We start from the raw sequence: 22,500 nt of genomic DNA on the forward strand, positions 1-22,500 counted from the left end.
GACCTACAGACATGAACTACAGACATGAAATACAGAGCAGACCTACAGACTGAACTACAGACAGACCTACAGACAGAACTACAGACAGAACTACAGACTGATCTACAGACAGACCTACAGACTGACCTACAGACAGACCTACAGACTGAACTACAGACAAGAACTACAGACTGACCTACAGACAGACCTGACAGACAGAAGACTATAGACACACTACAGACTGAACTACAGACTGAACTACAGACTGACCTACAGACGACTACAGACAGACCTACAGACTGACCTACAGACAGACCTACAGACTGAACTACAGACAGACCTACAGACATACCTACAGACTGACCAACAGACAGACCTACAGACAGACCTATAGACAGGACCTACAGACTGAACTACAGACAGAACTACAGGACAGGACCTACAGACAGAACTACAGACTGACCTACAGACAGACCTACAGACAGAACTGAAGACAGACCTATAGACAGACCTACAGACTGAACTACAGACTGACCTACAGACAGACCTGAAGACAGATTGTTATACATTTATTATTAATATTTATAAACTGGTAATAAAGTAGTAAGCTTGAGTTTGGTGGATTATTTCTCTGTTGTTCTAATGCTAATGGTGATGCTAATGCTAATGGTGATGCTAATGCTAATGGTGATGCTAATGCTAATGCTAATGGTGATGCTAATGCTAATGGTGATGCTAATGCTAATGGTGATGCTAATGGTGATGCTAATGCTAATGGTGATGCTAATGCTAATGGTGATGCTAATGCTAATGGTGATGCTAATGGTGATGCTAATGGTGATGCTAATGCTAATGGTGATGCTAATGCTAATGGTCATTGTATCTTACATGGTTGAAAGCCTGGTTATTTACCTTCACAATGATGTCACACTTGTAAGGATCATGCATTTGTGGGATGAGCAGCACAGTTGATTATGTGGGGAGCGCCCAAGAAACATGTGTGTGTGTGTGTGTGTGTGTGTGTGAGGCCCTCAGCAGTGTCTCCCTGGGTTCAGATGAATGGATCTTAACAATGCAAGTGTGCGTGTGTGTGTGTGTGTGTGTGTGTGTGTGGAGAGAGGGAGGCAGGAGGTTTGGAAGCCGCTCTTTGGTTGCTATGGTAACTGTGATGTAAGCCCAGAGGGGGGATTGAGGGGGGTTGTCCTCTTTCTTTCTCTTCCATTGTGGTGTGTGTTAGTGTGTGTTAGTGTGTGTGTTAGTGTGTGTGTTTAGTGTGTGTTTATTGTGTGTTAGTGTGTGTGTTAGTGTGTGTGTTAGTGTGTGTGTTTAGTGTGTGTTTATTGTGTGTTAGTGTGTTTATTGTGGACCAGCAGCTTCAGTCGGAGGGAAATGAGAAACGAGAGAAGTGAAGAACTGAAAGAAGAGAAAAGAAGAAGGAGAAGGAGACGTTCTGATGTTGGGGTGAAGTATTTAAAACTTTATTTAAACTACAGTTTGTTCTAACTTCCTGTTCGTTGAACCAGAAATATAAAACCTTTAGTGTCTTTAAAGGTCCTGTTAGTAACTTGTTCAGGTATAAATCATTGCTGGTTGGTGTCTCATGGTCTCTCGTGTGTCTCATGGTCTCTCGTGTGTCTCCGCTGTTCAGACTCAGACTCCAACACAAACTCCAGTGAAGCACCAAAACCTCTTGGTTGTATCTAGTGAAGCTGTTAAACAGTGTTGAACCTGCATTTAGCAGCTTCATCTGTTTTACTGTTAGTCTGATTAAGTGTTTCATTTCTTCATATCTCTATAATATAGTTTACTCTTTGTAAAATGTGCTGCTCAGCCTGTCTGTCTGCAAATCTGTGGACTAGTCCATGTCTGTGATTGGTCTGTGGACTAGTCCATGTCTGTGATTGGTCTGTGGACTAGTCCATGTCTGTGATTGGTCTGTAGACTAGTCCATGTCTGTGATTGGTCAGTAGACTAGTCCATGTCTGTGATTGGTCTGTGGACTAGTCCATGTCTGTGATTGGTCTGTGGACTAGTCCATGTCTGTTATTGGTCTGTAGACTAGTCCATGTCTGTTATTGGTCAGTAGACTAGTCCATGTCTGTGATTGGTCAGTAGATTAGTCCATGTCTGTTATTGGTCAGTAGACTAGTCCATGTCTGTTATTGGTCAGTAGACTAGTCCATGTCTGTGATTGGTCTGTGGACTAGTCCATGTCTGTGATTGGTCTGTGGACTAGTCCATGTCTGTTATTGGTCTGTAGACTAGTCCATGTCTGTTATTGGTCAGTAGACTAGTCCATGTCTGTGATTGGTCAGTAGACTAGTCCATGTCTGTTATTGGTCAGTAGACTAGTCCATGTCTGTTATTGGTCAGTAGACTAGTCCATGTCTGTGATTGGTCTGTGGACTAGTCCATGTCTGTGATTGGTCTGTGGACTAGTCCATGTCTGTTATTGGTCTGTAGACTAGTCCATGTCTGTGATTGGTCAGTAGACTAGTCCATGTCTGTGATTGGTCAGATGCTGCTAACTCCTCCCCGTTCATGTGAACGCGCTCACAGCCAGACTGAGAAACTCTGGGTTGATTTACTGAGTTGATAACCAGCTTCATAGGACCGCTTAGTTTCATCTCTGTTGTTAGAGTTAGTGAAGCCAGATAACCAGGAGATACCCTGGGTATGATGAAGATACCCTGGGGATGATGGAGATACCCTGGGTATGATGGAGATACCCTGGGTATGATGAAAATACCCTGGGGATGATGGAGATACCCTGGGTATGATGAAGATACCCTGGAGATGATGAAGATACCCTGGGTATGATGGAGATACCCTGGGGATGATGGAGATACCCTGGGTATGATGGACATACCCTGGAGATGATGAAGATACCCTGGGTATGATGAAGATACCCTGGGTATGATGAAGATACCCTGGAGATGATGAAGATACCCTGGGTATGATAGAGATACCCTGGGTATGATGGAGATACCCTGGAGATGATGAAGATACCCTGGAGATGATGAAGATACCCTGGGTATGATGGAGATACCCTGGGGATGATGAAGATACCCTGGGTATGATGGAGATACCCTGGGGATGATGAAGATACCCTGGTATGATGAAGATACCCTGGAGATGATGAAGATACCCTGGGTATGATGAAGATACCCTGGGGATGACGAAGATACCCTGGGTATGATGGAGATACCCTGGGTATGACGAAGATACCCTGGAGAGGATGGAGATACCCTGGGTATGATGAAGATACCCTGGAGATGATGAAGATACCCTGGGTATGATGGAGATACCCTGGGGATGATGGAGATACCCTGGGTATGATGGACATACCCTGGAGATGATGAAGATACCCTGGGTATGATGAAGATACCCTGGGTATGATGAAGATACCCTGGAGATGATGAAGATACCCTGGGTATGATAGAGATACCCTGGGTATGATGGAGATACCCTGGAGATGATGAAGATACCCTGGAGATGATGAAGATACCCTGGGTATGATGGAGATACCCTGGGTATGATGGAGATACCCTGGGGATGATGAAGATACCCTGGGTATGATGGAGATACCCTGGGGATGATGAAGATACCCTGGTATGATGAAGATACCCTGGAGATGATGAAGATACCCTGGGTATGATGGAGATACCCTGGAGATGATGAAGATACCCTGGGTATGATGAAGATACCCTGGAGATGATGAAGATACCCTGGGTATGATAGAGATACCCTGGGTATGATGGAGATACCCTGGAGATGATGAAGATACCCTGGGTATGATGAAGATACCCTGGAGATGATGAAGATACCCTGGGTATGATAGAGATACCCTGGGTATGATGGAGATACCCTGGAGATGATGAAGATACCCTGGGTATGATGAAGATACCCTGGGTATGATGGAGATACCCTGGGTATGATGGAGATACCCTGGGGATGATGAAGATACCCTGGGTATGATGGAGATACCCTGGGTATGATGGAGATACCCTGGGTATGTTGGAGATACCCTGGGTATGATGGAGATACCCTGGAGATGATGAAGATACCCTGGGTATGATGAAGATACCCTAGGTATGACGGAAATACCCTGGAGATGATGAAGATACCCTGGGTATGACGGAGATAACCTGGGTATGATGGAGATACCCTGGGGATGACGGAGATAACCTGGGTATGATGGAGATACCCTGGAGACGATGAAGATACCCTGGGTATGATAAAAATGCCCTGGGTATGACGGAGATACCCTGGGGATGACGGAGATGCCCTGGGTATGACGGAGATGCCCTGGGGATGAAGGAGATGCCCTGGGGATGACGGAGATGCCCTGGGGATGACGGAGATGCCCTGGGTATGACGGAGATGCCCTGGGGATGACGGAGATGCCCTGGGTATGACGGAGATGCCCTGGGGATGACGGAGATGCCCTGGGGATGACGAAGATACCCTGGGTATGACGGAAATACCCTGGAGATGATGAAGATACCCTGGGTATGACGGAGATACCCTGGGTATGATGGAGATACCCTGGGGATGACGGAGACGCCCTGGGGATGACGGAGATGCCCTGGGGATGACGGAGATGCCCTGGGGATATTGAACTCACTTCGTAGTACTGACCTCAGGACTATCTGGAACCAGGACTATCTGGAACCAGTCTGTCGCTAAACTAAACAAGCTCTTGTTGTAAAAGTAGTTTTAAATTTATTTTAGCTCTCAACAAACTTTAAGTTGTTTTATTATTATTAAACAGATGTGACATCAGCCTGTTAGCTGTTCTGTTAGCCTGCTGCTAACGTTATTTAAACTCTTCCTCTTTAAACCCTCCTCCTCTCTTCTCTTCCTGACAGGATTTAGCCCCTCCCCCTAATGACAGTTATGATTTAAGCCCCTCCCCCTGATGACAGTAGTGATTTTAGCCCCTCCCCCTGATGACAGCTGTGATTTTTAGCCCCTCCCCCTGATGACAGCTGTGATTTTAACCCCTCCCACTGATGACAGCTGTGATTTTTAGCCCCTCCCCCTGATGACAGTAGTGATTTTAGCCCCTCCCCCTGATGACAGCTGTGATTTTTAGCCCCTCCCCCTGATGACAGCTGTGATTTTAACCCCTCCCACTGATGACAGCTGTGATTTTAGCCCCTCCCACTGACGACAGCTGTGATTTTAGCCCCTCCCACTGATGACAGCTGTGATTTTAACCCCTCCCACTGATGACAGCTGTGATTTAAGCCCCTCCCACTGATGACAGCTGTGATTTTAACCCCTCCCACTGATGACAGCTGTGATTTTAGCCCCTCCCACTGATGACAGTAGTGATTTTAGCCCCTCCCCCTGATGACAGCGGTGATTTTAGCCCCTCCCACAACCCCACAGCTCCATCATGGCTGACAGAAGACTCTCAGGTGTAGCTCCTCCCTCCTGGTCTTCACCTTCTCCTCAGAACGGGAGGATCGGGGGGACGGCACCCCCCCACCCTAATGGCAGTCTGGAGGCCGGACCGGGACGCCACAGTCCCAGCACCAGAACCTCAGCCTCCTTCTCACCCCTCAGGACCCTGAGGTCCCTCGGAGGTCTTGGGACTCCTGTGCTGGGTCCTGGTCCTGAAGGCTGCCAGAGCTCCACCAGGCCCCGGGGTCAGAGCTTCGGCTCTGCTCTGAGCTCTAGGACCAGAACCATGACATCCAGGAGCAAGGTAACTATCCCTGGTACAGGGAGGAACAGGGTATAGGGTACAGGGTATAGGGTACAGGGTACAGGGTACAGGGTACAGAGTACAGGGTACAGGGTACAGGGTACAGGGTACAGAGTACAGGGTACAGGGTACAGGGTACAGGGTACAAGGTACAAGGAGGTACAGGGTACAGGGTGCAGGGTACAAGGAGGTACAGGGTACAGGGTACAAGGAGGTACAGGTAGGGACAGGGTAAAGGGAGGAACAAGGTACAGGGTACAGGTAGGAACAGGGTACAGGGTACAGGGTACAGGGAGGAACAGGGTACAGGTAGGGACAGGGTACAGGGAGGAACAGGGTACAGGGAGGAACAGGGTACAGGTAGGAACAGGGTACAGGTAGGAACAGGGTACAGGGAGGAACAGGGTACAGGTAGGAACAGGGTACAGGGAGGAACAGGGTACAGGTAGGAACAGGGTACAGGGAGGAACAGGGTACAGGTAGGAACAGGGTACAGGGAGGAACAGGATACAGGTAGGAACAGGGTACATGGAGGAACAGGATACAGGGTACAGGGAGGAACAAGGTACAGGTAGGAACAGGGTACAGGGAGGAACAGGGTACAGGTAGAAACAGGGTACAGGTAGGAACAGGGTACAGGGAGGAACAGGGTACAGGGAGGAACAGGATACAGGGTACAGGGAGGAACAGGGTACAGGGTACAGGGAGGAACAGGGTACAGGTAGGGACAGGGTACAGGGAGGAACAGGGTACAGGGTACAGGGTACAGGTAGGAACAGGGTACAGGGAGGAACAGGGTACAGGTAGGAACAGGGTACAGGTAGGAACAGGGTACAGGGAGGAACAGGGTACAGGGAGGAACAGGGTACAGATAGGAACAGGGTACAGGGAGGAACAGGGTACAGGTAGGAACAGGGTACAGGGAGGAACAGGGTACAGGTAGGAACAGGGTACAGGGAGGAACAGGATACAGGTAGGAACAGGGTACATGGAGGAACAGGATACAGGGTACAGGGAGGAACAAGGTACAGGTAGGAACAGGGTACAGGTAGGAACAGGGTACAGGGAGGAACAGGGTACAGGTAGGAACAGGGTACAGGGAGGAACAGGATACAGGTAGGAACAGGGTACATGGAGGAACAGGATACAGGGTACAGGGAGGAACAAGGTACAGGTAGGAACAGGGTACAGGGAGGAACAGGGTACAGGTAGGAACAGGGTACAGGTAGGAACAGGGTACAGGGAGGAACAGGGTACAGGGAGGAACAGGATACAGGGTACAGGGAGGAACAGGGTACAGGGAGGAACAGGGTACAGGTAGGAACAGGGTACAGGGAGGAACAGGGTACAGGTAGGAACAGGGTACAGGGAGGAACAGGGTACAGGTAGGAACAGGGTACAGGGAGGAACAGGGTACAGGTAGGAATAGGGTACAGGGAGGAACAGGGTACAGGTAGGAACAGGGTACAGGGAGGAACAGGATACAGGTAGGAACAGGGTACATGGAGGAACAGGATACAGGGTACAGGGAGGAACAAGGTACAGGTAGGAACAGGGTACAGGGAGGAACAGGGTACAGGTAGGAACAGGGTACAGGTAGGAACAGGGTACAGGGAGGAACAGGGTACAGGGAGGAACAGGGTACAGGTAGGAACAGGGTACAGGGAGGAACAGGGTACAGGGAGGAACAGGGTACAGTGAGGAACAGGGTACAGGTAGGAACAGGGTACAGGGAGGAACAAGGTACAGGGAGGAACAGGGTACAGGTAGGAACAGGGTACAGGTAGGAACAAGGTACAGGTAGGAACAGGGTACAGGGAGGAACAGGGTACAGGGAGGAACAGGGTACAGTGAGGAACAGGGTACAGGTAGGAACAGGGTACAGGGAGGAACAGGGTACAGGTAGGAACAGGGTACAGGTAGGAACAAGGTACAGGGAGGAACAGGGTACAGGGAGGAACAGGGTACAGGGAGGAACAAGGTACAGGGAGGAACAAGGTACAGGGAGGAACAGGGTACAGGGAGGAACAGGGTACAGGTAGGAACATTGTCTTACTCGAGGCTGGTCTCTGGGTTGTTACCGCAGCGTCGGAACAGCCAGCAGGAGGAGCCGGAGGCCTTGTTGGACCTGATTCTGGAGTGTCAGGGTCAGAGACTGGAGGACCAGAGAGCCAGCCTCAGCCTGCTGCCGGACCCAGGACCAGCTGCTCTCTGTGGGGCCTGCTGCCCGGACCAGCCCACCTTGCCCAGTCTGGACTTTTACTACATGCTCATCCACTACCAGGTACCAGCATGTCATTAAGGGGGGCAGCGTAATGTCACTATACCGATGTTTGTCTTCACTGTATCAGACTGAACTGTCAGAGGTTGAAATGAGGTGAAATGTTGTTTCCAGCTGCTCCTTGGAGGGAGGAGCAGGATCAGCAGACTGGAGGTCTGGAAGGTCTGGAGGGGCTCGTCTTTCTAACCGTCACTGTGTCTGTCTGCAGTCTGACAGGATGGAGGACCAGAGGTGCTCCCTTCCTGATCTGGAGGATGTGGTTGGTTCGGTTCCTGAAGGTCAGGAGGATTTCTTCAGTTTGATTCAGAGAGTTCAGTCCAGGAGGATGGACGAACAGAGAGCCTCGCTGCTGCTGACGCACCCTGAGGACGACCACAATGACCACATCAACACACACACAGCTGGCTCCTCCCCCGGTCATCATCATCAGCAGCATCCATGATGAAGAGCAGAGTCCACAGGGGTTCTAGTGCTCTGTAGACTAAAAGTACTGTTTGTAATCGTCAGACAGCGGACCAGAGTTTGGATCTTGTCATCATGCGTTTGTGAATCAGGATTCAGACTGTTGATGTGGAAACCGCGGTGACGGATTCTCGTAGTAAACCCAGCCTGAAGGTCTGACCTGAGACCAGCTGTACGTGTTACTGTATGATGTCAGTAGTTAAAGGTTGTTACCACTAGGAGCGCCGTGGATCAATGTTTCTACCAGTGGGTCTTTGATTTCTTTGTATCTCGTGTGCACGGACCACATCATTACACACTAGGGATGCACCGATACCGATACCAGTATCGGGTATCGGGTCCGATACTGTGCTCATGTACTCGTACTCTCAAAACGTCTCCGATACAACGGCACCGATACCACGGCACCGATACCACGGCACCGATACCACTTTACTTTCACTCCAGCTCCCCAACTGTCCGGGCGGGGAGCGCTGTAAAGCTGCGGCCGCGAGCCACCTTCACCCTGAGCCTTTCCAAGCCGACCTAGAGCCTCGTATGAGGGACTCCCCAGCCTGCCGTGTGTCGCTCACACCCTCCAGCTGGCTGTTAACGAGGGTCTTTAGGCACAGAGAAGTACTCGTATCGGTACTCGGTATCGGAGAGTACACAAGTGTAAGTACTTGTACTCGGTCTGAATAACAGACTGGTATCGGTGCATCCCTAGTAAACATTATTCCAGGCAGTGAAGAAGAAGACTTTTATTCTGGTAAATATTGGTTATTTAACAGAATCTGTGTCATTCACCAATTTTCTCGTATTAAGAATTTTGACATATGAACAAAATTCACGAATCCAGACGTATCGTACGAGTCGTGTTCTGACAAAATCACTCATTACAGAAATCAACTAAAATAAGAACACTAACTAGAATAAACGTACCTAAACTTAACCCTAAAGACAAGTTCCTGGACCAGTTCCTGGACCAGTTCCTGAACAAGTTCCTGAAGGAGTTCCTGGATGAGTTCCTGGACCAGTTCCTGGACCAGTTCCTGAACGAGTTTATGAACGACAAACACCACAACTAATAACATCAGTGGGATGTTTTATTTTGGCGGTACAGAGCACTACCGACCAGGCTGTCCAGACCTGAACCAGGTCTACAGCTGAACCAGGTCCAGGGCCCCTGTGCTCTCTAGCACTAACCCTTCTATTCTGTACTGTGTATATATATATATATATATATATATATAACATCCGTAGAAATGTGAGCGTTATAACGTGATGACATTCTGTAACTAGTTAGTGATTTTTAAATCTATCTAACAAACATCAGAGTGGGTTTTTATTTCATCTGGATCAACAGACGGAGAGGGTTTTATAAACTACTGGAGGACTTTACTCTATCTGTTTCTCTGAAAACATCTGAAGAGCAGATTTTACTTTGTAAAGAACACAAACTGAACTTTGAATAAAAAACTTTATATATTTGAATGTTTGTGAGTAAATGTAACCGTGTGAAGTTAAAGTACAACAGTTCAACTAAACTCAGCAGTAGAAGTCCTCATCATGAGCTAATAAGATATAAAAGGATGCAGAACCTCAGTCAGAGTGAGACCTCATCATGAGCTAATAAGAGATAAAAGGATAAAAGGATGCAGAATCTCAGTCAGAGTGAGACCTCTTCATGAGCTAATAAGAGATAAAAGGATGCAGAATCTCAGTCAGAGTGAGACCTCTTCATGAGCTAATAAGAGATAAAAGGATGCAGAATCTCAGTCAGAGTGAGACCTCTTCATGAGCTAATAAGAGATAAAAGGATGCAGAATCTCAGTCAGAGTGAGACCTCTTCATGAGCTAATAAGAGATAAAAGGATGCAGAATCTCAGTCAGAGTGAGACCTCTTCACCTCATCACCTCTTCTCTGCTCTCTGAGGATGCGCATGCGCTGAAAGGAAACCGGAAGTAAACACGCATGTGTGAGGAGCTCGAGCCGCGTGCAGCTGGTGAGTGATTAGAACCTTTAGAACCTTTAGAACCTTTAGAACATGTTCGACTGCTGCAACCGGTTCCATCCGGTTCCGTGTTTGTTTAGACCCGGGACCGGACCGGTCTGAGGTTCTGGTCCCGGGTCCGGTCTGGGTCCGGTCCGGGTCTAGTCCGGGTCCGGTCCGGGTCTAGTCCGGGTCCGGTCCGGGTCTTACTGTCTGCTGGAGGTCCACAAGACCCCCCAGACCCTCCAGACCCCCCAGACCCCCCAGACCCCCCAGACCCTCCAGACCCCCCAGACCACCAGGAGAACCCCTGCTCAACACAGAGATCTGAATGGAGACAATAAGAACTCTGTTTAGTAGAGCAGCTACACTTCCTGATTATGACATCACTATGACTTCACTATGACATCACTATGACTTCACTATGACATCACTATGACATCACTATGACATCACTATGACTTCACTATGACATCACTATGACATCACTATGACTTCACTATGACATCACTATGACTTCACTATGACATCACTATGACATCACTATGACATCACTATGACAACAATCCCGATCAGTAATGATTGTTATTATTATTAATAATAATGTTGTTATATGATGTTTGATTGTTTATCCGCTGACAGGCAGCTGATCAGGAGGTTTGATATTATTGTTCTGTGAGGAACCGATGGGCTGACTATGAAACTATGAAGCTATGAAACTATGAAGCTATGAAACTATGAAGCTATGAAACTAGTAAACTATGAAGCTATTAAACTATGAAGCTATGAAACTATGAAGCTATTAAACTATGAAGCTATTAAATTATTAAATTATTAAACTATGAAGCTATTGAACTATGAAACTATGAAGCTATTAAACTATGAAGCTATTAAATTATTAAACTATTAAATTATTAAACTATGAAGCTATTGAACTATGAAACTATGAAGCTATTAAACTATGAAGCTATTAAATTATTAAATTATTAAACTATGAAGCTATTGAACTATTAAACTATGAAACTATGAAGCTATTAAACTATAAAGCTATTAAATTACTAAATTATTAAACTATGAAGCTATTGAACTATGAAACTATGAAGCTATTAAACTATGAAGCTATTAAATTATTAAACTATTAAATTATTAAACTATGAAGCTATTGAACTATTAAACTGAAACTATGAAGCTATTAAACTATGAAGCTATGAAACTATGAAGCTATTAAACTATGAAGCTATTAAACTATGAAACTATGAAGCTATGAAACTATGAAGCTATTAAATTATTAAACTATTAAATTATTAAACTATGAAGCTATTGAACTATTAAACTATGAAACTATGAAGCTATTAAACTATGAAGCTATTAAATTATTAAACTATGAAGCTATTGAACTATTAAACTATGAAACTATGAAGCTATTAAACTATAAAGCTATTAAATTACTAAATTATTAAACTATGAAGCTATTGAACTATGAAACTATGAAGCTATTAAACTATGAAGCTATTAAATTATTAAACTATTAAATTATTAAACTATGAAGCTATTGAACTATTAAACTATGAAACTATGAAGCTATTAAACTATGAAACTATGAAAGTATGAAGCTATTAAACTATGAAGCTATGAAACTATTAAACTATTAAATTATTAAACTATTAAACTATGAAGCTATTGAACTATTAAACTATGAAACTATGAAGCTATTAAACTATTAAATTATTAAACTATGAAGCTATTGAACTATTAAACTATGAAGCTATTAAACTATTAAATTATTAAACTATGAAGCTATTGAACTATTAAACTATTAAACTATGAAGCTATTAAACTATTAAATTATTAAACTATGAAACTATTAAATTATTAAACTGAAGCTATTGAACTATTAAACTATGAAACTATTAAATTATTGAACTATGAAGCTATTGAACTATTAAACTATGAAGCTATTAAACTATTAAACTATGAAACTATTAAATTATTGAACTATGAAGCTATTAAACTATTAAATTATTAAACTATGAAGCTATTGAACTATTAAACTATGAAGCTATTAAACTATTAAATTATTAAACTATTAAACTGAAACTATTAAATTATTAAGCTATGAAGCTATTGAACTATGAAACTATTAAATTATTGAACTATGAAGCTATAAACTATTAAATTATTAAACTGTGAAGCTATTGAACTATTAAACTATGAAGCTATTAAACTATTAAATTATTAAACTATGAAACTATTAAATTATTATACTATGAAGCTATTAAACTATTAAATTATTAAACTATGAAGCTATTGAACTATTAAACTATGAAACTATTAAATTATTGAACTATGAAGCTATTGAACTATTAAACTATTAAACTATGAAGCTATTAAATTATTAAACTATGAAGCTATTGAACTATTAAACTATGAAGCTATTAAATTATTAAACTATTAAACTATGAAACTATTAAATTATTATACTATGAAGCTATTAAACTATTAAATTATTAAACTATGAAGCTATTGAACTATTAAATTATTATACTATGAAGCTATTAAACTATGAAATTATTAAACTATGAAGCTATTGAACTATTAAATTATTATACTATGAAGCTATTAAACTATTAAACTATGAAGCTATTAAACTATTAAATTATTAAACTATTAAACTGAAACTATTAAATTATGAAGCTATTGAACTATTAAACTATGAAACTATTAAATTATTAAACTATGAAGCTATTAAACTATTAAATTATTAAACTATGAAGCTATTGAACTATTAAACTATGAAACTATTAAATTATTGAACTATGAAGCTATTAAACTATTAAATTATTAAACTATGAAGCTATTGAACTATTAAACTATGAAACTATTAAATTATTGAACTATGAAGCTATTAAACTATTAAATTATTAAACTATGAAGCTATTAAACTATTAAATTATTAAACTATGAAGCTATTGAACTATTAAACTATGAAACTATTAAATTATTGAACTATGAAGCTATTGAACTATTAAACTATTAAACTATGAAGCTATTGAACTATAAAACTATTAAACTATGAAGCTATTAAACTATTAAATTATTAAACTATGAAGCTATTAAACTATTAAACTATGAAGCTATTGAACTATTAAACTATTAAACTATGAAGCTATTAAACTATTAAATTATTAAACTATGAAGCTATTAAATTATTAAACTATGAAGCTATTGAACTATTAAGCTATTAAACTATGAAGCTATTAAACTATTAAATTATTAAACTATGAAGCTATTAAATTATTAAACTATGAAGCTATTAAATTATTAAACTATGAAGCTATTGAACTATTAAATTATTAAACTATTAAACTATAAAACTATTACATTTTTAAACTATTTAACCTCCGTACTTCAATAAACCCTTTGTTTCTTGTTTTACAGCTCCAACACTGAAAACTGATCATCAGCAGCATACCTCCATCACCTCCTCCTTCATCTCCTCCTTCACCTCCTCCATCACCTCCTCCTTCATCTCCTCCTTCATCTCCTCCTTCACCTCCTCCTTCACCTCCTCCATCACCTCCTCCTTCATCTCCTCCTTCACCTCCTCCTTCACCTCCTCCTTCATCTCCTCCATCACCTCCTCCTGCCATGAATCCTCCTGCAGATTCTCCGTCCCCTCAGAAGCGGAAGAGGAGGAGGTCAGAAATAGAGGAATGTCCTTCCCCTGTCGACATGGGCACACCTGAGAGAGCGAAGAAGAAGAAAAACAATAAAAGGAAGGAAGAGGAGGTCAGTCTTCCTCCTTCTGCTCCTGATGTAGATGCAAGCAGCCAGAAGGAGGAGAAGAAGAAGAAGAAGAGAAAGGAGAGGCAGGAGGTGGTGGTGGAGGAGGAGACGCTGGTCGCCGTAGAAACCAGTGAGACAGAAAAGAAGAAGAAGAAGAAACACAAGAACGGGCTGAGAGAGGAGGGCATCGCCACGGTAACAACAGGCCATAACCACAGAGAAAAAGATGTCTTGGTTTCCATGGAAACCAACAACGACGGGATGAAGAACAAGAAGAAAAAACAAGATGGGAGTGTGCTGGAAGTGATGTCACAGGAAGGAGAGACTGTGGAAGAGAAGAAGAGAAAAGAGAAGAGGACGGGAGGGAGTGAGAAGGTGGGAGAGAAGAAGACGACAGGAGGAGGAAGAGGAGAAGAGAGTTTGACAAGAAGAGCAGATTTAGAAGAAGAGCAGTGAGTTCTTCTCTCTTTTATAAATATTCTATTTGAACTTGTCAGTCGTAACGTTGAAGATACAGTCGAACGTTGAAGATACAGTGGTAACATTGAAAGATAGTCGTAACGTTGAAGACACAGTCGAACGTTGAAGATACAGTCGTAACATTGAAGATAGTGGTAACACTGAAGATACAGTGGTAACGTTGAAGATACAGTCGAACGTTGAAGATACAGTCGTAACATTGAAGATACAGTCGAACATTGAAGATACAGTCGTAACATTGAAGATAGTAGTAACATTGAAGATACAGTGGTAACGTTGGAGATACAGTCGAACGTTGAAGATACAGTCGTAACGTTGAAGATACAGTCGAACGTTGAAGATACAGTCGTAACGTTGAAGATACAGTGGTATCATTGAAGATACAGTGGTAACATTGAAGATACAGTGGTAACGTTGAAAGATAGTCGTAACGTTGAAGATACAGTCGAACGTTGAAGATACAGTCGTAACGTTGAAGATAAAGTTGTAACGTTTAAAGATACAGTCGTAACGTTGTAGGATACAGTCGTAACGTTTAAAGATACAGTCGTTTCGTTGTAGGATACAGTCGTAACGTTGAAGATACAGTCGTAACGTTGAAAGATACAGTCGTAACGTTGTAGGATACAGTCGTAACGTTGTAGGCTACAGTCGTAACGTTTAAGATACAGTCGAACGTTGAAGATACAGTCGTAACGTTGAAGATAAAGTTGTAACGTTTAAAGATACAGTCGTAACGTTGTAGGATACAGTCGTAACGTTTAAAGATACAGTCGTTTCGTTGTAGGATACAGTCGTAACGTTGAAGATACAGTCGTAACGTTGAAAGATACAGTCGTAACGTTGAAAGATACAGTCGGAACGTTGAAGATACAGTCGTTACGTTGTAAGATACAGTCGTAACGTTTAAAGATACAGTCGTAACGTTGTAAGATACAGTCGTAACGTTGAAAGATACAGTCGTAACGTTGTAAGATACAGTCGTAACGTTGAAAGATACAGTCGTAACGTTGAAGATACAGTCGTAACGTTGAAAGATAGTCGTAACGTTATAAGATACAGTCGAACGTTGAAGATAGAGTCGAATGTTGAAGGTACAGTCGTAACGTTGAAGATACAGTCGTAACGGTCAAGATATAGTCGTAACGTTGTACGATAGTTATAACTTTGAAGATACAGTCGTGACGTGAGATACAGTCGTAACGTTGAAGATAGTCGTAACGTTGTAAGATACAGTCGCAACGCTGAAAGATACAGTTGTAAAGTTGTAAGATACAGTAGTAGCGTTGTAAGATACATTCGTAACATTGAAGATACAGTCGTAATGTTGAAGATACAGTCGCAACGCTGACAGATACAGTTGTAAAGTTGAAGATACAGTAGTAGCGTTGTAAGATACGTTCGTAACGTTGAAGATACAGTCGTAATGTTGAAGATACAGTCGCAACGCTGACAGATACAGTTGTAAAGTTGTAAGATACAGTCGTAGCGTTGTAAGATACAGTAGTAGCGTTGTAAGATACATTTGTAACGTTGAAGATACAGTCGTAATGTTGTGAGATACAGTCGTAACGTTGAAGATACAGTCGTAACGTTGAAGATACAGTCGTAATGTTGAAGATACAGTCGCAACGCTGACAGATACAGTTGTAACGTTGAAGATAGTCGTAACGTTGTAAGATACAGTCGTAATGTTGAAGATACAGTCGCAACGCTGACAGATACAGTTGTAAAGTTGAAGATACAGTCGTAACGTTGAAGATACAGTCGTAGCGTTGTAAGATACATTCGTAACGGTGAATATACAGTTGTAACGGTGTAAGACACAGTCGTAACGTTCTAAGGTAAAAGTTGTGATGTTATAAAATATACATTTATTTAAAATAATGATACGAATTTCAAAAAAGAAGACAAAGCCTGTGTTAACATTTTCCAGCAGCCAATCAGAGTGCAGTATTTCTCTGGTCCAATCATAGCGCAGTATAAACGGTGTATTTCCTGTGTTGTCAGGGTGGACTGGGCGTTGGTGGAGGAGCTGCAGGAGTTCATTCCAGATGTCAAGAAGAAATCAGTCCATCAGATCAGAACGCTGCTGAGATACGACCTGCATCGCTTCAAATCCTTCAAACAGCAAGGTACTAATACTGCAAACACTTCAAATCCTTCAAACAGCAAGGTACTAATACTGCAACACTTCAAATCCTTCAAACAGCAAGGTACTAATACTGCAACACTTCAAATCCTTCAAACAGCAAGGTACTAATACTGCAACACTTCAAATCCTTCAAACAGCAAGGTACTAATACTGCAACACTTCAAATCCTTCAAACAGCAAGGTACTAATACTGCAAACACTTCAAATCCTTCAAACAGCAAGGTACTAATACTGCAACACTTCAAATCCTTCAAACAGCAAGGTACTAATACTGCAACACTTCAAATCCTTCAAACAGCAAGGTACTAATACTGCAACACTTCAAATCCTTCAAACAGCAAGGTACTAATACTACAACACTTCAAATCCTTCAAACAGCAAGGTACTAATACTGCAAACACTTCAAATCCTTCAAACAGCAAGGTACTAATACTGCAACACTTCATATCCTTCAAACAGCAAGGTACTAATACTGCAACACTTCAAATCCTTCAAACAGCAAGGTACTAATACTACAACACTTCAAATCCTTCAAACAGCAAGGTACTAATACTGCAAACACTTAAAATCCTTCAAACAGCAAGGTACTAATACTGCAACACTTCAAATCCTTCAAACAGCAAGGTACTAATACTGCAACACTTCAAATCCTTCAAACAGCAAGGTACTAATACTGCAACACTTCAAATCCTTCAAACAGCAAGGTACTAATACTGCAACACTTCAAATCCTTCAAACAGCAAGGTACTAATATTACAACACTTCAAATCCTTCAAACAGCAAGGTACTAATACTGAAAACACTTCAAATCCTTCAAACAGCAAGGTACTAATACTACAACACTTCAAATCCTTCAAACAGCAAGGTACTAATACTGCAACACTTCAAATCCTTCAAACAGCAAGGTACTAATACTACAACACTTCAAATCCTTCAAACAGCAAGGTACTAATACTGCAAACACTTCAAATCCTTCAAACAGCAAGGTACTAATACTGCAAACACTTCAAATCATTCAAACAGCAAGGTACTAATACTTCAAATACTGCAAGTACAGCTGTTCCTCGTCCTGCAGGTGTGTCTCTGCGGCGGGGGCGGTGCTCTCAGCAGGAGAATCAGCGAATCAGAGAGAACATGGCAGACTTCCTGGTTCTGACGGGCGTCAGCTCGGCCAATCAGCTGCTGTTCCCTCAGAGGTACAGAGAGTCGGAGGGGGAGATCAAGAAGCTGAGAGCACGACATCACTTCCTGGAGAGGATCGGTACGTAAACAAACACCACCTTCATCATCATCATCATCGTCATCATCCTTATCATCGTCATGGTAACGTTTTGTCTCTCCAGCTGAGGGGGTTCCTCGTACGTGTCGGCAGGTTTACATGAGAGCCAAGAAGATGTTTGACGACAGGAACTACAACGGAAGGTCAGAGGTCCTGTTTCTGTTCTCAGACAAGAACCCTCTGTGTTCCACTTGGAGAACCCCCTGTATCTTTACGTTCTGGCTGCAGAACCCTCTGTTTTTATACGTGGGTTCTAAAGTCAGAACGTAAAGACAGGGAGGGATTATGTTCTAGTTGTAGAACACCTGTATCTTTATGTTTTACCTGCAGAACCCTCTGTTTTCATACGTGGGTTCTACAGGCAGAACATAAAGACACGGAGGGGTCATGTTGTAGCTGTAGAAACCCCTCCGTCTTTACGTTCTGGCTGTGGGTGTTCTCTGTATGTTCATGTTCTGGCTGTGGCTGTTCTCTGTATGTTCATGTTCTACCTGTGGGTGTTCTCTGTATATTGATGTTCTACCCGTGGGTGTTCTCTGTATGTTGATGTTCTGGCTGTGGGTGTTCTTTGTATGTTGATGTTCTACCTGTGGGTGTTCTCTGTATGTTCATGTTCTGGCTGTGGCTGTTCTCTGTATGTTCATGTTCTACCTGTGGTTGTTCTCTGTATGTTGATGTTCTACCTGTGGGTGTTCTTTGTATGTTGATGTTCTACCTGTGGGTGTTCTCTGTATGTTCATGTTCTGGCTGTGGGTGTTCTCTGTATGTTGATGTTCTACCTGTGGGTGTTCTCTGTATGTTCATGTTCTACCTGTGGGTGTTCTCTGTATGTTCATGTTCTGGCTGTGGGTGTTCTCTGTATGTTCATGTTCTACCTGTGGGTGTTCTCTGTATGTTCATGTTCTGGCTGTGGGTGTTCTCTGTATGTTGATGTTCTACCTGTGGGTGTTCTCTGTATGTTGATGTTCTACCTGTGGGTGTTCTCTGTATATTGATGTTCTACCCATGGGTGTTCTCTGTATGTTGATGTTCTACCTGTGGGTGTTCTCTGTATGTTCATGTTCTACCTGTGGGTGTTCTTTTTATATTGATGTTCTACCTGTGGGTGTTCTCTGTATGTTGATGTTCTACCTGTGGGTGTTCTCTGTATGTTGATGTTCTACCCGTGGGTGTTCTCTGTATGTTCATGTTCTACCTGTGGGTGTTCTCTGTATATTGATGTTCTACCCGTGGGTGTTCTCTGTATGTTGATGTTCTACCTGTGGGTGTTCTCTGTATGTTCATGTTCTACCTGTGGGTGTTCTCTGTATGTTCATGTTCTACCTGTGGGTGTTCTCTGTATGTTGATGTTCTGGCTGTGGGTGTTCTTTGTATGTTGATGTTCTACCTGTGGGTGTTCTCTGTATGTTCATGTTCTGGCTGTGGGTGTTCTCTGTATGTTGGTGTTCTGGCTGTGGGTGTTCTCTGTATGTTGATGTTCTACCTGTGGGTGTTCTCTGTATGTTCATGTTCTACCTGTGGGTGTTCTCTGTATGTTCATGTTCTGGCTGTGGGTGTTCTCTGTATGTTCATGTTCTACCTGTGGGTGTTCTCTGTATGTTCATGTTCTGGCTGTGGGTGTTCTCTGTATGTTGATGTTCTACCTGTGGGTGTTCTCTGTATGTTGATGTTCTACCTGTGGGTGTTCTCTGTATGTTGATGTTCTACCTGTGGGTGTTCTCTGTATATTGATGTTCTACCCATGGGTGTTCTCTGTATGTTGATGTTCTACCTGTGGGTGTTCTCTGTATGTTCATGTTCTACCTGTGGGTGTTCTCTTTATATTGATGTTCTACCTGTGGGTGTTCTCTGTATGTTGATGTTCTACCTGTGGGTGTTCTCTGTATGTTGATGTTCTACCCGTGGGTGTTCTCTGTATGTTCATGTTCTACCTGTGGGTGTTCTCTGTATATTGATGTTCTACCCGTGGGTGTTCTCTGTATGTTGATGTTCTACCTGTGGGTGTTCTCTGTATGTTCATGTTCTACCTGTGGGTGTTCTCTGTATGTTGATGTTCTGGCTGTGGCTGTTCTCTGTATGTTGATGTTCTACCTGTGGGTGTTCTCTGTATGTTCATGTTCTACCTGTGGGTGTTCTCTGTATGTTCATGTTCTGGCTGTGGGTGTTCTCTGTATGTTCATGTTCTGGCTGTGGTTGTTCTCTGTATGTTGATGTTCTACCTGTGGGTGTTCTCTGTATGTTCATGTTCTACCTGTGGGTGTTCTCTGTATGTTCATGTTCTGGCTGTGGGTGTTCTCTGTATGTTCATGTTCTACCTGTGGTTGTTCTCTGTATGTTGATGTTCTACCTGTGGGTGTTCTCTGTATGTTGGTGGTTTACCTGTGGGTGTTCTCTGTATGTTGGTGTTTTACCTGTGGGTGTTCTCTGTATGTTCATGTTCTACCTGTGGGTGTTCTCTGTATGTTGGTGTTCTGGCTGTGGGTGTTCTCTGTATGTTGATGTTCTACCTGTGGGTGTTCTCTGTATGTTGGTGTTTTACCTGTGGGTGTTCTCTGTATGTTGGTGTTCTGGCTGTGGGTGTTCTCTGTATGTTGATGTTCTACCTGTGGGTGTTCTCTGTATGTTGGTGTTCTGGCTGTGGGTGTTCTCTGTATGTTGATGTTCTACCTGTGGGTGTTCTCTGTATGTTGGTGTTCTGGCTGTGGGTGTTCTCTGTATGTTGGTGTTCTGGCTGTGGGTGTTCTCTGTATGTTGATGTTCTACCTGTGGGTGTTCTCTGTATGTTGGTGTTTTACCTGTGGGTGTTCTCTGTATGTTGATGTTCTACCTGTGGGTGTTCTCTGTATGTTGGTGTTCTGGCTGTGGGTGTTCTCTGTATGTTGGTGTTCTGGCTGTGGGTGTTCTCTGTATGTTGATGTTCTACCTGTGGGTGTTCTCTGTATGTTGGTGTTTTACCTGTGGGTGTTCTCTGTATGTTGATGTTCTACCTGTGGGTGTTCTCTGTATGTTGGTGTTTTACCTGTGGGTGTTCTCTGTATGTTCATGTTCTACCTGTGGGTGTTCTCTGTATGTTGATATTCTACCTGTGGGTGTCCTGGTTCAGGTTCTCAGAGGAGGAGGTGCGTTCTCTGAAGAAGTTACAGAACCTCCATGGTAACGACTGGAAGACGATCTCTGAGAAGATGGACCGCAGCGTGTTCTCCTTACAGAAACGCTTCTCCCACATTGGTAAACACCTGAGGTTCTCTCAGGTTCTGTTAGAACCCTTCAGACATACCGGGCTGAATGTCGTAGAACCTCACCTGTGTGTGAACTTGTGTCCGTCCAGCTGCAGCTCGCGGGTCCTGGAGTCCAGACGAGGAGTCCAGATTGAAGCAGGCTCTGAATGCTCACTTTGAGGTTCTGGTCCAACAGAGTTCTGCAGGTCCGGGTCTGAGCAGGGACCAGCTGTTTAACAACCTGCCCTGGAAGGAGATCAGTCAGCAGGTCGGGACCAGATCCTGGACCCAGTGTCGACTCAAATGGTCAGTGCACTTGCTGTACTGTCCTGGTACTGGTACTGGTACTGGTACTGGTACTGGTACTGGTACTGATACTCTGGATCACAAGGAGACCGATACAGGGGGTGATTCCAATGCAACTCTGAAACATGCAGATACAATAAACAAGTGAGGTTCTTCAGGTGTTCAGGTGTCCAGTTCTTCTGGTCTTCAGGTGTCCAGTTCTTCTAGTCTTCAGGTCTTCAGGTGTCCAGGTATTCAGGTGTCCAGGTGTTCAGTTCTTCTGGTCTTCAGGTGTTCAGGTGTCCAGTTCTTCTGGTCTTCAGGTGTCCAGGTCTCCAGGTGTCGAGGTGTCCAAGTGTTCAGGTGTCCAGGTGTTCAGGTGTCCAGTTCTTCAGGTGTTCCGCTGTCCAGGTGTTCAGGTGTTCAGGTCTCCAGGTGTTCAGGTGTCCAGTTCTTTAGGTGTTCAGGCGTCCAGTTCCTTAGGTGTCCAGTTCTTTAGGTGTCCAGGTGTGCAGGTGTTCAGGTGTCCAGTTCTTTAGATGTCCAGGTGTCCAGTTCTTCAGGTGTTCATGTGTTCAGGTGTCCAGTTCTTTAGGTGTCCAGGTGTTCAGGTCTCCAGGTGTTCAGGTATCCAGTTCTTCAGGTGTCCAGGTGTTCAGGTGGTAAGGTGTTCAGGTGTCCAGTTCTTTAGTTGTTCAGGTGTCCAGGTTTTCAGGTGTTAAGGTGTTCAGGTGTCCAGTTCTTTAGGTGTTCAGGTCTCCAGGTGTTCAGGTGTTCAGGTGTCCAGTTGTTCAGGTGTCCAGGTGTTCAGGTGTCCAGTTGTTCAGGTGTCCAGGTGTTCAGGTGGTAAGGTGTTCAGGTGTCCAGTTCTTTAGGTGTCCAGGTG

General features: G+C 43.3%; 2 protein-coding genes and 1 long non-coding RNA gene across 5 annotated transcripts in view; 2 read left to right on the forward strand and 1 right to left on the reverse strand.

Annotated features, from left to right (window-relative positions):
• Positions 1 to 959: 959 nt before the first annotated feature.
• gpsm1a (G protein signaling modulator 1a) lies at positions 960 to 8,844 on the forward strand. Of its 3 annotated transcripts, none has more exons than XM_037763064.1 (5): positions 960 to 1,227; positions 1,285 to 1,440; positions 4,851 to 5,695; positions 7,782 to 7,979; positions 8,091 to 8,223. In XM_037763064.1, exons 3-5 carry the CDS (start codon positions 5,384 to 5,386, stop codon positions 8,160 to 8,162), a joined length of 582 nt encoding a protein of 193 aa, XP_037618992.1. In that variant the 5' UTR covers positions 960 to 1,227; positions 1,285 to 1,440; positions 4,851 to 5,383; the 3' UTR covers positions 8,163 to 8,223. The 3 variants fall into 3 exon arrangements, with proteins under 3 accessions (XP_037618992.1, XP_037618990.1, XP_037618991.1); XM_037763062.1 differs by having other exon boundaries at positions 1,138 to 1,227; positions 8,185 to 8,844; XM_037763063.1 differs by lacking the exon at positions 960 to 1,227 and having other exon boundaries at positions 1,243 to 1,440; positions 8,185 to 8,844.
• An 881-nt stretch (positions 8,845 to 9,725) lies between these two features.
• Positions 9,726 to 10,415, reverse strand: LOC119484326. Its single transcript, XR_005205957.1, has 2 exons — positions 10,335 to 10,415; positions 9,726 to 10,035 (listed from the first exon to the last, which is right to left on the reverse strand). It is a non-coding gene; the product is annotated as an uncharacterized LOC119484326 (long non-coding RNA).
• LOC119484324 (transcription termination factor 1-like) overlaps positions 10,321 to 22,500 on the forward strand; it is a 16,101-nt gene continuing 3,921 nt past the window's right edge. The window contains exons 1-7 of the mRNA XM_037763065.1: positions 10,321 to 10,423; positions 13,850 to 14,649; positions 16,688 to 16,812; positions 17,908 to 18,093; positions 18,176 to 18,254; positions 21,215 to 21,339; positions 21,440 to 21,635. Of these exons, the coding sequence (XP_037618993.1) occupies positions 14,060 to 14,649; positions 16,688 to 16,812; positions 17,908 to 18,093; positions 18,176 to 18,254; positions 21,215 to 21,339; positions 21,440 to 21,635 (1,301 nt within the window). The 5' untranslated portion in view covers positions 10,321 to 10,423; positions 13,850 to 14,059. The remainder of the gene's footprint in view (positions 10,424 to 13,849; positions 14,650 to 16,687; positions 16,813 to 17,907; positions 18,094 to 18,175; positions 18,255 to 21,214; positions 21,340 to 21,439; positions 21,636 to 22,500) is intronic.

Source organism: Sebastes umbrosus, unplaced genomic scaffold (assembly GCF_015220745.1).
Source record: "Sebastes umbrosus isolate fSebUmb1 unplaced genomic scaffold, fSebUmb1.pri scaffold_151_arrow_ctg1, whole genome shotgun sequence".
Lineage (NCBI taxonomy): Eukaryota > Metazoa > Chordata > Actinopteri > Perciformes > Sebastidae > Sebastes > Sebastes umbrosus.

Coding starts and splice junctions, on each gene's coding strand:
- gpsm1a (XM_037763062.1), top strand. CDS start 5,384: ATGGCTGACAGAAGACTCTCAGGTGTAGCTCCTCCCTCCTGGTCTTCA. Junction 5,696..7,781: donor CCATGACATCCAGGAGCAAG/GTAACTATCCCT, acceptor TTGTTACCGCAG/CGTCGGAACAGCCAGCAGGA. Junction 7,980..8,184: donor ACATGCTCATCCACTACCAG/GTACCAGCATGT, acceptor GTCTGTCTGCAG/TCTGACAGGATGGAGGACCA.